At 38.5% G+C, this 13,843-nt stretch overlaps 1 protein-coding gene across 1 annotated transcript; it reads left to right on the forward strand.

Moving 5' to 3' along the window:
• Positions 1 to 7,533: 7,533 nt before the first annotated feature.
• On the forward strand, positions 7,534 to 12,959 carry LOC148370167 (receptor activity-modifying protein 1-like). The gene is made up of 3 exons (XM_088330071.1): positions 7,534 to 7,722; positions 10,520 to 10,646; positions 10,730 to 12,959. The coding sequence occupies exons 1-3, from the start codon at positions 7,671 to 7,673 to the stop codon at positions 10,983 to 10,985; spliced, it is 435 nt and encodes a 144-aa protein (XP_088186197.1). The 5' UTR covers positions 7,534 to 7,670; the 3' UTR covers positions 10,986 to 12,959.
• Positions 12,960 to 13,843: the final 884 nt, after the last annotated feature.

Raw genomic sequence — 13,843 nt, forward strand, 5'->3', positions numbered from 1 at the left:
TTATATTTCTCTTTATACTCAGAACCTGTTGTAACCCATCTTTCTTGCAGTCCATTGGATTCATTCCACGTTCTGTGTCCAGATATGATAGGCCTGCAAGATGTCTCCCATTTTTGGCACATTCTACTCCCTTAATGTTGTCACTTACCTTTCTTAACTTTGTGTTGTCTCTGTTTCTAAGATTTGGGGACTGTTCTTTTTTATTTATTTTTTTGCATTTTCGATAATTTCAGTAAGACTGAAAGATTGCCACACAAGTTCAAGGTGTGAGCTGAATGTATTTTTTATAGCTGTTTCTTTAAATCTTCTCCAAGCCATTTTATCAATATTTCTATCTCTTTTTGAGCTGTAGTAATGAAATCTGCTTTGATATTTTGGAATGATGCCTTCCACACCTAGTAATTTTCTGGCCAATTATCATATTGGCAAAGTTCCATACAGTACTTTCCTGTGAGCCAAAAATCTAGCAACGTCATTTAAAGCTTGCACACCCCATACTGGCGTCTAAGTAATACTGTATGGATTCAATTTGGGGGTACTTGGTGTCCCATTATTACTTTATTGTTGTTCTTTTTTGACATTTGTTTTATCCATGTGGTGTCTGTTTTTGTTTTCATTATTTGATTTTTTTAGGGTTTTCACGTTGTTCTTGTGCAGCTTCGTGGCAGCCATGTGGGTCAACTTGCAATGTGAATACCTCATGTTCAATTACTGCATGTTTTTCAACATATTCTGCGTAGGATATTTTTTGAGAAGTCTTCCACCTCCTCATTAAATCAAGATTCAACGTATTTTGTTGACTTAGTAAACACGAATTGAGTTCCAAGTCACACTTTTGCTTCTTTTTTCAAAAATACTAGCTTCGTGCGTCCATTTACCACTTTGGCCTTTTATAGAATTGCTGCAAAATTTTTAGATGAGCACTTTGATTGACAATTTGAACGAGTACACTCAACCTCTGAGTCTGTGATGCTGGCATTGTGCTATAGAGATAGTCACACCCAGGGAGTAAATTAGTGTAGAACCACCATTGGTTTCAGGTGTCCTTAAAAAAATCAAAAATATGTGTTAACAATTCCCAACTGAGCTAGAAGAATTATTCGAGTGCATCTAGGAATTTCACAAGCTTTCGCATGCAACAAAATAATTTTGGCAAAAAGCCAGAAGATGGAATTTTCTCAATACAGTACCCATCCATCCATTATCTGCACCACTTATCCTCAGTAGGGTCGCGGGGGTGCTGGAGCCCATCCCAGCTGTCTTCAAGCAGTGGGCAGGGGACACCCTGAACTGGTTGCCAGCCAGTAGCAAGGCACACAGAGACAGACAAGTTACTCGCCTATTCACACCTAGGGACAATTTAGATCTGCTAAATAACCTGACATGCATGTTTTTAGAATGTGGGAGGAAACTGGAGTGCCCCGAGGAAACCCACGCAAGCACGGGGAGAACATGCAAACTCCACACAGGAAGGTTCGATCTCCTGACCTCAGAACCATGCCGCACTCGTGCTAACCACTGTGCCGCCGTGCTGCCCCTAATACAGTACAATATTCTGAAAGAAACAGTTCATAAGCTTATTCAAAAGTGAAAATCAATACGCACGGATAACAAAGTAACAAACACAGAGTGTTAATCGGTATATTTTTAACATCACACAACACAAACATGGAACCACACAAAAAAGTAACGTATGCCAAACTGGGCCAATATGTTGTCACAAGGGATGCCAGGTTAATTGTTTTTAATTTAAAACAATTATAAACCACATATATAACACAATGAATACAACCAATTAATTCCTAGCAAGCTATATATTACTTTTTTTATTCGATTTCACAATATTTTTACTATATTAGTTTTTTTCTAGGATAAACTTCCATGTTTAAAATAATAACCTATTTTGATATATTTTAAAATATCGATCATTTTTTTCTAATAGAAAGTAAAAATAATAAATAATCTAATAAATAATATATTAAAATTAGCTCACTTTTAAAACACATATTTGATCAATTTTCATTATTTCACAAAATATTTTTTATTTACTAAAAAGGGAAATGATGGCCCCTTCAATCTTAAGAAAATACATTCAAAATGAGGGGAAACATCTGTCAAAAAGGGTACCTTTTTTACATTTATTTCAGAGCATTCAAAAAAAAACGTCTGACCCTATTGACGGACGTTTTAACTTGTAGTAATTTCAGTTCAAATAATTTCGTTTCTCCGGGAAAATAAGACATTTTATACATAGAAAACACTTTTCTAAATATAGCATGGGATATATTGTTTAAAAATATGAGCGATAATCGGTCCTATCTATTTATCAGGCGTGATCTAATACTGCCCTCTATTGCTTTTATGTTGCAATTGCTGAAATGGGAAAAAAACCTAATGGCGAGCATTCTGATATTACCATTTCGTTTAAGAATGATTTTTCTTGTTTTACTAGACAAACAAAAATTAAACACATTGCAAAATATAAAAAAATCGTGCACAAAACAAGGAAAAAAGGTATTTGCATTTGCAAACTCATTGCAGTTATAAAAAGTATAACTGCAATGAGTTACTGAAATAAAAAAATACATATATACTTTACAAAAAACAAATACCTTTATTATTGCTTACACTCAAATAGCATAACTACAAGTTCTTGGAATATCTTGAAGAAGTATATATTAAAGCCCTAGTGTGTAATATTTGACAACTAGATGCCACTGTTTCGTCTAATGCGAACACAAAACAGTGCCAAACAGACAAACATGGCAGTGACCGCATGATATAAAAGAATTACGAATTTCTCGACTTGTGATTTTTATAAAAATAAAACAATGATATGATAGTTTATGTATTTCTGCCTAGTATAGAGTGCTTCGAGGTCCTAAGATTACCCACAATGCATTGCTGGTGGCCATTTTGGAAGTCTACAAAGCTTTTCACTTCATTGTTATTGTTCAGCGAACCAGTTAGATTCTACATTGTAATGCCGAATACGTGCGTTATTGTTGGCTGTTGTAGCCGAGGGGAAAAGGGTGGGAAGGGCTTCTTTAGACTTCCGAAGTGTGTTTACAATCAGGGGATTGAAGCTCAGGAGAAAAGTGAACGGCGAAGACGAATGTGGCTGGCAGCTATCAACCGGTCGAATTTGCCAAAGCTTGACTGTGTTCGTGTTTGTTCTGACCACTTTCTGACAGGTAAATTGAATTATTTATGATGTAGAAATTAATTTTAAAAAGGTTATGGGACATGTGTACTTCATGTACATCTGTCGACACCATTCAAGTATGGCTAGGTTAAATACTGTAGGTGTTGCTTCTTGAGTAACATTTCTGAAAAAATATTCTTAAAAGATCTAGATGCTGAACAAGTATATACCAAGAATACATAGTAAATGTGCATTTCATCCACTTTGATGAGATATTTCTTCTCTCTCAGTGGATAACATTATTAAATAACTACTTCACCATACACATGTATCAAACAAACATGAAGTATGCGCTGTTTGCAATTGTATTTATTTTCAATCTTTGTTTAGATGAAAGGCTCATAATTAACACCTTTAATTTACAATGGCTGAGGGGGGCGGGATAGCGTTTTGAGTTTCAGTGTAGTATCATCCAATGTTCGCATGTTTTCGCCACATCACAAACCTTGACAAACACAGTAAGAGGATTCCTCAACAAATCTGTCGTAGGCTTCCATACTTTTGTAATTTTGAAAATCCTTCAGTTCATAAAAGGGACTTGGGTGGAAAATAAGATAGTTAACAAGTTCGATGTAAGTCACACACGGCAACAAATCGGGATCAGACTTCCAGTCCTTGTTTTTAATTTTGTAGGGATCCAATTTTCCAATAAAATGCAACTTCGCAGCGTACCGCTCGCGTGCTTGCTTGTCTAAACTCTCCACGTAGTTTTCCATAGTGTTGATGGACAAAATCCGTACACAAACGAAGCGAGTTGAGTAAATAAATAGACGAACTGAGTAAATATTTGCTCCTCTCGCTATCACCACTTGTAATCGACAGACTTCCAAGATGGCGGCACGAAGCCGTGTTACTATTTTTAGCACAAAGCGTGGAGCCCTCTATTCAAATGAACGTTTTTTTAACTCAATAAAGTTTTTTTTGTGCCACTAGAGGTACTAAATATAACACACTGTCCCTTTAAGGGCGACAGCATTTTTAAAAAAATATATCTTTACAAGCAAATAAAAAACTTAATTCCAATTAGACGTTGAAAACAAATTAAAAAGTAGCACTATACTGCATTTTTCATTATCATGTTTCATTAGTATTTTAACAATATCAGTTCAATTTGGGTTTCCGTATAAAGAGTTCAAAACGACTCAAAATGGGTTCAATTTTTGAAGATTTGATTGAGTTTGACCTGATAGAAATACGATTAAAAATGTTGTAGGTCTCCGTTTCCGTAGATCACATATGTCAGAGTCAAGGCCCGCGGGCCACATTAGGCCCGCGAGAGGATTTTACCTGGCCCGCGTGACGATATCAATATATTATTAGATCCGGCCCGCAGGCCGCTGCAAGCCAGCAGCCCGCAGTACGCATGAATACTACATTTCCCACAATGCAACGGGGACGCGCCGAGCGGGGTGGAGGTAGCTGGAAAACCTGTGTGTCTGCTATGTGGAGAAAGTGTGGCGGTGATGAAAGAGTATAATATTAGACGGCATCATGAAACAAAACACACGCCTCAAACAAGTAATGTAGAGTTGTAGTAATACAGTACTGTATATAAATGTATGTAAATACAGTAATAATACAGTAATGTTTCCTGTGCAATTACACATTTGAAGTTTTTACTCCGTTCAAGTTTAAAAGTTAAATATGCACATAAAGAAGGTCTTGTTTTTTGTTGTTCCCCTCGAGAATTTTAAAGCTTTATTGTCTATGTTGACTATGTTGTTTTTGTTTGCCGACTCTGTCCTGGGAGTGTTTCTTGTTTTTCGGCTTTTCATGGAAAATAGATCTTGATGTGGACAACAGTCTTTTGATAAAATTGTCTCCTATTAAGCAGAGAAAATGACTTTTGATTGTTATTATTTGTTAATCAGTAATTCCTTTTTTTCACACTAACCCAGAGAAAGCACAGAAAGGAAAGTCAATGTACATTTGAGCAGGACAGATGAGGTCCAGTGTGTTGATTGCTATTGGTTTTAAGTAACAAGAGATTTGTGCACTTTATTTTATTGTATTTCGAGGCAATATTTCTTTTTAATAATTTTAGATGATTGAATGATAGAAAATGGTTATGAGTTGTTGTTATGAGATATGTTATGAGTTTTTTATATAAAGGACATTTGTATTTTGTGCCAGCTGAAATTAAAAATGACTGACAGAGTCATAAGAAAATATTGCTTTATTTATCCAATCATATTGTAATATATTTGTTGTGTTTTCAGTAGGTTAAATCTTGGTTTCAGTAAAGATTGGACAGTCCGGCCCTCGGCTTGTAGCCAAATGTTTTATTTGGCCCTCCGTCCATTTTACTTTGACACCCCTGCCGTAGATCAATAAAGTTCGGTTGTTGTTGTCATCGATCTGAATAAACGTCTTGATACTGTAAATTTTCAACCAAACAATAACAAGTTGAAGGCATTCAGTTTAACGTTTTCCATTTTTATCACAAATACTATATGATATCTCAAAATCTTAGAATATTATCAGAAAGAATACTACAATGCTGTTCAACTAATCAGCAATATTAAAAGACAGACACATTTTTTTTCCTTGTAGGCTTAACAATAAAGACTTAGGGGCCGGTCACACAGACATTTGCGGCTGAATCACGGCCAGAAATTTCTGCCTTTGAGGCGGACGCCATTGGACGCACTAAGAGCGCCATTCAGACGAGATACAGCGGTGCTTAACACGCAGTCGAAAATTCGCGCGCATGTGGCAGCGCAAAATTATTTGGCGCTGCGCATATTTTCAGAGCGCGGGCACACAGCCTTTCACGAGCGTACTGAGGCTGAACCACGGTCAACACGAGGAAATGACGCGGAAATGACGCGCAAACGACATGCTCTGGCCGCGGCCAGGGCGTGCTTACTCATGGGTAGGACGGGAAATTTCAGCGGGTAATCGTGGGTGGAGCATGGTAATAGCATGTTTTGCGCCTGTATCGCGGTGTTATTACGTGAAATTAGCGTGTTACGCGTGTGACAGTCAAACGCCTTTCTCCGCGTATAAACAGCGCGAATGCCGAGCATCAGTTGTGCTCGTGACGTCAAGGGGGTGAACATGGATCCCCGTCAGCGTAGTTTCTCTTCATTTCGAATAAATCTTTCGGTGCATTCGCAATGGTCGCAACGAGACTTTAAAGCCAGGACCTTAACTTGGCCTTTTGGCCGAGAGTAAGAATCCCGGCTCCTAAGCTTTGTAGCGTATTATGAAATGATCGATAATAGATAGTGATTAAAGAAGATAGACCAACATCACTTAACCCCCTCCCCACACCCACCCCCCCGTCAGCGTAGTGACCTCGTCTTAATCCAATTTTATTTCTTGACATTTCTTTTCAAGATAATAAAATAAAGATGATGCTATTGCTTGAAATCTTGATTTTCACGGGACTGTGTCTTGTGCGATTATGATTTTTACAGCCCGGTGCTGAGATTTGCATACCCTCGCTACTACAAACACATTTACCTCGTTTCATCTCACTTTTAGGGAAAGTAATGGCGAACATAAAACTAAAACCACTTCGTCTTGCATTTGTTGGAAATGAAATACAACTTAAACCATTCCGTTTTTGTTGTGAACGTAATCGAACCGTAAATTCTCCCCCCCTTGCGTGAACGCGCATTCTGCTGCGCTTCCAACGAAAGCGATCGTATTCTATATAAAACGCTTATTAAAACTATAATGCGAGCTAATTATAACAATTGGGAGATCCTTGTCTATATAACGCGTTTATTTAAACAATAAAGTGCGATCGTATTCTACAAAATGCGTTTGTTAACGTGGATGAAAAAGTCACGCGAGGGGGTGGGGCGGTGTGGGTGTTGCGTAGGAGTCGGATTTGGGCACAACACCGGCTCGGTAGCTTTTATACCCGTGGTCCACACGAGAAAATGACGCAGAAATTACGCGATGAGGAAGCGGAACAGTCGCCGGCGTCTTTTTTCCGGCCATACCACAGATGAACGGCGGGTTGGCCAAATTTGCGCATTTTCCATCCCGGGCAACCACGGGCAAAAAAGAAACGCAAAATTTTAGCCGTGATTCAGCCGCAAATGTCTGTGTGACCGGCCCCTTAAGAAAGCAAAATGGTTCACTCTACCAACCGACCGACTTACCTATACAGTATCTATCTATCTATCTATCTATCTATCTATCTATCGACAGTACATGATGTATTTCCATTGCAAAGTAACAGTTGTGTGACTTCTCGTTTTAGTCGGCACGTCTGTGGACTAATTTTGGTTTGTGACTTTGTTGTTGTGTCCCCCGGGAGGGGGGCAGCCGGGCAAGGAATCATATGACAGTGATCGGAGGGGTTGGGAAGCCGGCACACTTTTTGTGTTCAGGTTTTTGAAGACTTCGCCATGGGACGAAGCTAATAAGTTGTCCGTGTGATTATCTCAGTTTGGGGGTTGGGAGAATATGCAAAACTGATCTCTGGCCTGTTTGTTTTTTGTTCCTAATGGAGTGCAAATTGTTCCTAAAGGCAGCATGCATTGTGCTGTTCAGCACTGGTGAGTGTCAACAAAAGATTATTTTAAATAGTTTTACTGTACGTTGATTTCATTAAAAAATAATAATTATTATTATTCTTTGGAAGAAAATCTCAAAAGTCCAATTCTGTTGGCAAAGGTTTTTGCTAAGTTGAAGTATTTATATTTTACTCACAAAAGATAAATGATTTATTATTTTATTTTTCATTATTATTATTATTTTATTATACAAATATGACAAGAAAAGTCCAAACATATTAAGTAAAAGAAGGAAGAAAAAAAAACTATGGCTGACAAAATGATTGCAATTATTTTGGGAATGTGGAATGTATGCAATGATTTTAAATGATAATTAACTAACTATTATTTCTATTCATACTACTACTGAGAGTTATCATTATCAGTATTATTTGTTGTTAGGCTTTTGATATTGAAGTACAGAAATCCCTAGGTTTTTGTGTTTAATGGGGACCAGAACAACCCACAAAAAGTGAGAATCTGTATAGTTGCATCGCACCTTCATAAATGCCCCTAAGGGGTTAAACTTACCACGATATTACGTCAATAACGACTGAGAGTATAGGAGTGAGACAAAATTACAATTGTAGATCTACAAATAATAACACACAATTGCAGTTGAGTCATGGTTTTATTGTCCATCCATAGGGTCGCTGGGGTGCTGGAGCCCATTGCAGCTAACTTCGGGCAGTGGGCAGGGGACACCCAGAACTGGTTACGAGCCAGTCGCAGGGTAGACAGAGACAGACGACTCACTCGCTCATTCACACCTAAGGACAATGTGGACCAGCCAATTAACCTGACACACATGTTTTTTGGAATGTGGGGGGAAACCGGAGTGCCCGGAGGAAACGCACGCAAGCATGGGGAGAACATGCAAACTCCATACAGGAAGGTTTGATCTCAAGACCTCAGAACTGTGTCGCACATGTGCTAAACACTGCGCTGCTGTGCCGCCTTGGTTTTATTGTCATTACACAAAAATAAAATGAAATCGGTGGCCTTATTCTTTCAGTATAAGAAAGGGATTTAGAGAGAGGCGGCTGGCAGCACGCTAGCATCGTGTGTCGTCGAATTGAGCTAGATCTCTGAGATGATTGAAAAAAAATTGTCCCGAATGTACCAGTTTCCCACGAATTGTAGCTTCGCCTCATATGTTTGATTACTAATGCATCTGACGTTGACAAGATACAGGGTCCGCAGGTGTGTGTAGCTTGTGAAGGTTGTTAGCTTAGCCGCAGCAGTAGGCTGGACCTCAAGCTTTCTTTCCTGACGCCTCAGTCCATTTCAGGACGTGATCCAAAAAGCACCCACTAGCATTTCTTCACGCTCTTCTGACTTTTCTTAGAATCCAATTAAATTGAAGAATTTATTTTTAATGTAATGTGAGTTGCTAGAAGTTAGTTGTCTTCTATGCCTTCCAGTTTGTTTTAGGCAGCAGCGCCCACCCGCTATTTGACTGATAGCAAACAGTCGCCAGCACAGACAGTCACACCCACCCAAAACAGAGCAATTTTTTGATGATGCTGATTCATTCCTGTGCTGTGGCCAAGGTTCTATGCCTGATTTGGAATTGTATCCCTTTTGATGAATACAGAAAACGGCAATATTTACATGAAGTCAAATGGAGGGACTTGTGTTGTACCTCGGCACAACACTGGCAGCCCTCAGATATTTGCGGTAAAGATTTGTGCAAAAGGGTCGAAAATAATGCGGTCTTAATTTTACACATTCGTAAAATTCTTTGATGAACCTATATTATATAGTCCATAATAGCAACGTTACACTCTGAACCCACAAAAGCACCAAAAAGCAGAGCAATATGCTTTGTATTGCCCAAAAAGTTGCATTTCGCAACAGGCTGAAGAAAGACACATTTTTGTATTTTAATAATGTCCACAAGATGGGGAGAAAATATCTTGTGAAGCAAGTAGTGTCAAGAAATAATTTTCACCCATTTTATAATGAATACACAGGGTTGGGTAGGGTTACTTGAACTGGATTACTTTCAATTACTTTTGGATTACTCCAATACCAAATATGCTAATAAAATACAAAAGAAACTAAAAACTGAATAAAATTACTAAATTTTTTGCAGGCTTGGGGAGTAATGGAATACATGGAACGGCAAAAATGATGTTGGCAAGCTGTTTGGATTTATTTTCATTTTGCTTCTTTCGCATTTTATGTTAGTTTTGCCAGAGATCAAAGCGATCAAAGCCAGGAGAGAAAGCTTACCACGTGTTGTGAGTCATAATTTTATTCATATTTAGTTTCTTTTGTCTTTTATTTGCATATTTGGTATTGGAGTAATCCAAAAGCAATTGAAAGTAATCCAGTTAAAGTAACCCTACCCAACCCTGTGAATACAGTAGTGCACTATAGCAGAAAGGTTATTTGTGAAATTAGGATTTGACAGTAAAGAAGTTTTTTTTTTTTTTTTAAAACAGTACAGTACTTGTATTTGTTGTTTAGAATGTCCTTTATGTGTTAACATTTACAAGGCACATTTGTTTCCCCACAAATATTTACATGGTGGCACAAAATATGTTTTGATGTAATAAAGTAGTGTTTATCAAGTAAACTTCCGTTTTGTTTAAACAAAGGCTAGGGTTTATTCTTTGGTTTAAATTTTGAATTGAGTATTTAGTAAACTAAGGAATACAATTTTGACTATCGTGAATCCTTTTTTGGAACGCGACCCCCACGGAAATCCAGGAATAACTCTACTAATTTTTCCATACAAACTTAGCCAATTGAAATTCTGCCCATGGTCCACCCCCACCACCCCACTGTGCAGCATGCGTGACTGGCTGCAACCGAGGCCTCTACGAGCGAGTCATCAATGATCTTTGCATCACTAAGTTCAAAGCCGACATGGGGTCTTTGGACGAACGTCTGTGGTGCAGCTGGCCGGACACCACACAGTCAGTTCACCTCTCAACTCTTTTCTTCTTTGTTTTCGCTTCTCATAGACATTTGAACCAGTTTTTTTTTTTTTTTTTTGCAGGATCTACGAAGGTCTGACCAATTGCACCTACCAGGTGGCCTTAAAGATGGACTGTTTCTGGCCCGATCAGACCGTGGACCGCTTCTTTGTGAGGGTCCACCGAATCTACTTCCACGAGTGCCAGCTGACCGGCCGTCTCCTCCGAGATCCGCCTCTCGCCGTCCTGGCCCCTTTTATCGGGGTGCCAGTTTTGGCCACCTTGCTCGTGACAGCCCTAGTGGTGTGGAGGAGTAAACACACGGAAGGTGTTTTATAGATACACGTTATTTACCAACCGGTCGTGTGGTAAAGCTTTTCATGCAAACATAGAAAATAAGAAGGAAATTTTGCTTGTTGCTTGAAATGAAACTCACCCTTATCACTAACCTAGACCTGAGCATTCCGATCCTCGAGCGCCTGTCCTGAATGATTTTGAAGGTTTCTCTTCTTAAACTCAGGCAATACAAATTGGAAGCTTGTTAACAGTCCTGGTGATTGGAAACACATTTATCGGAGCAAAAACAATCTCAAAAATCATGCGGTCCTCTAGGACTGGATCACCCAGCTCTGCTCTAACGAGTAACCCAGGCATGTCAAACAAACGATCCACGGGCCAGAGCCGGCCTGTTGGATATTTTAATCCGGCCCGTCATTCATTTCTGAGTATGTCTAAAAAGGAAGTGAGTCTCTAGGTCATTTTAATCAAAGGTTGCAATTACGAACCTTTGCCTTAGCTCTAAACTCAACCTTAACTCAAGCACTAACAGTAAATCATGGCACAAACAATGCCCCTAAAAAGAAAATTAAGCTGAAACAATAGTTCAAAGCGTCAGTTGAAAACCCTAAAAATCCTTTAAGATTTAAAAAAAAATCTGGGTCAGATGACAGTTTAGGCTCCAAACAGGGTATGCGGTTTCACAGTACATTTTTGTGAAGAGAAGACATGTCAAACATACGGCCTGCAGGTCAGATCTGGCCCGTTGGATGATTTAATCCTGCTTGCGATCATTTTCTGAGTGTGTCAAAAGAGGAAGCAAGTCCCTGCGTCTTGTATATCAAAAGTCATGATTTATTTTAAAGAAATGTGAATCAAATACTCTATCTACGCTAGAGGACGTTGTTGAGTGTGTATAGTGTGATGAGTTGGTTCAGGTGCAAAACTACATGGACTCAACTGGTAAAATAAACGCATTCAATACCAAACATGACAATTGTGGTTCTCCTTTTGAAGCCCTTAGAGCAGGGGTGTCAAAGTAAAATGGACGGAGGGCCAAATAAAACATTTGGCTACAAGCCGAGGGCCGGACTGTCCAATCTTTACTGAAACCAAGATTTAACCTACTGAAAACACAACAAATATATTACAATATGATTGGATAAATAAAGCAATATTTTCTTATGACTCTGTCAGTCATTTTTAATTTCAGCTGGCACAAAATACAAATGTCCTTTATATAAAAAACTCATAACATATCTCATAACAACAACTCATAACCATTTTCTATCATTCAATCATCTAAAATTATTAAAAAGAAATATTGCCTCGAAATACAATAAAATAAAGTGCACAAATCTCTTGTTACTTAAAACCAATAGCAATCAACACACTGGACCTCATCTGTCCTGCTCAAATGTACATTGACTTTCCTTTCTGTGCTTTCTCTGGGTTAGTGTGAAAAAAAGGAATTACTGATTAACAAATAATAACAATCAAAAGTCATTTTCTCTGCTTAATAGGAGACAATTTTATCAAAAGACTGTTGTCCACATCAAGATCTATTTTCCATGAAAAGCCGAAAAACAAGAAACACTCCCAGGACAGAGTCGGCAAACAAAAACAACATAGTCAACATAGACAATAAAGCTTTAAAATTCTCGAGGGGAACAACAAAAAACAAGACCTTCTTTATGTGCATATTTAACTTTTAAACTTGAACGGAGTAAAAACTTCAAATGTGTAATTGCACAGGAAACATTACTGTATTATTACTGTATTTACATACATTTATATACAGTACTGTATTACTACAACACTACATTACTTGTTTGAGGCGTGTGTTTTGTTTCATGATGCCGTCTAATATTATACTCTTTCATCACCGCCACACTTTCTCCACATAGCAGACACACAGGTTTTCCAGCTACCTCCGTGAACATGTACTCCAACTCCCACCTTGTTTGAAAGCCCCGGTTTTCAGTGTCCACCTTCCGTTTAGCCATTGTTGATGGGTATCTGTGGGCTAATTTTTGCTGTTATGCTAATGACTGCTGCTGATCGACTGATGAATAAATCAAACCGCCTCCCGCTTTGCTCCCGCTCGGCGCGTCCCCGTTGCATTGTGGGAAATGTAGTATTCATGCGTACTGCGGGCTGCTGGCTTGCAGCGGCCTGCGGGCCGGATCTAATAATTTATTGATATCGTCACGCGGGCCAGGTAAAACCCTCTCCTTGACTCTGACATATGTGCCTTAGAGACTTATTGTGATTAAGGGCTATACAAATAAAAATGACTTGACTTGACTTGACTTTTGTCTATGAATAAATGTGCTGTGTTTAGAAAAGATCCCTTGCCATCGTGATTAGATTATGGTAAGTTACTGATGTATGATGAATGATCAAGCATAATACTAAAAAACAAAGCCAAACATTTGGAGTTGACATTGTATAACTGATTTGGCCCCCCTCAGAGCAGAGAGTCTGGATTTGGCCACGGAGCCAAACTAAGTTTGACATCCTTGCCCTGGCTTATACCCTAACTCCCACCCCTAACCCTAAATTGAGTCATAAAGATAAAAAAAATACACTTTAAATAAGTACAACGTTTCTTCAACTGTGTAATATATTCTTTTGCAGCGTATAGTCATTTTTAATGTGCTTGATTTGGCATTAAAACTAGAGCTAAATTAATTAACTACCGGTAGTTGAAATGGCGACACCCAGTGTTTGAAATGGCTCTCAATGCAATTTTCCCCCTTTCTTCATGCCCTCCAGTCTTATAGAAAGACATTAGTTACAGAGGTTTTTTTTAAATGTCCATGTGATATATAGAGGGAGTCTGCCCAAATCTGTCAGTCGTATATATCTACATAGTGTAAAACTCCCTCTACCATTAGAATAAGAAATACTTTTTGGTG

The sequence above is a fragment of the Urocampus carinirostris genome, chromosome 3 (assembly GCF_059441175.1).
Source record: "Urocampus carinirostris isolate Australia breed hairy pipefish chromosome 3, RoL_Ucar_1.0, whole genome shotgun sequence".
Taxonomy (NCBI): domain Eukaryota; kingdom Metazoa; phylum Chordata; class Actinopteri; order Syngnathiformes; family Syngnathidae; genus Urocampus; species Urocampus carinirostris.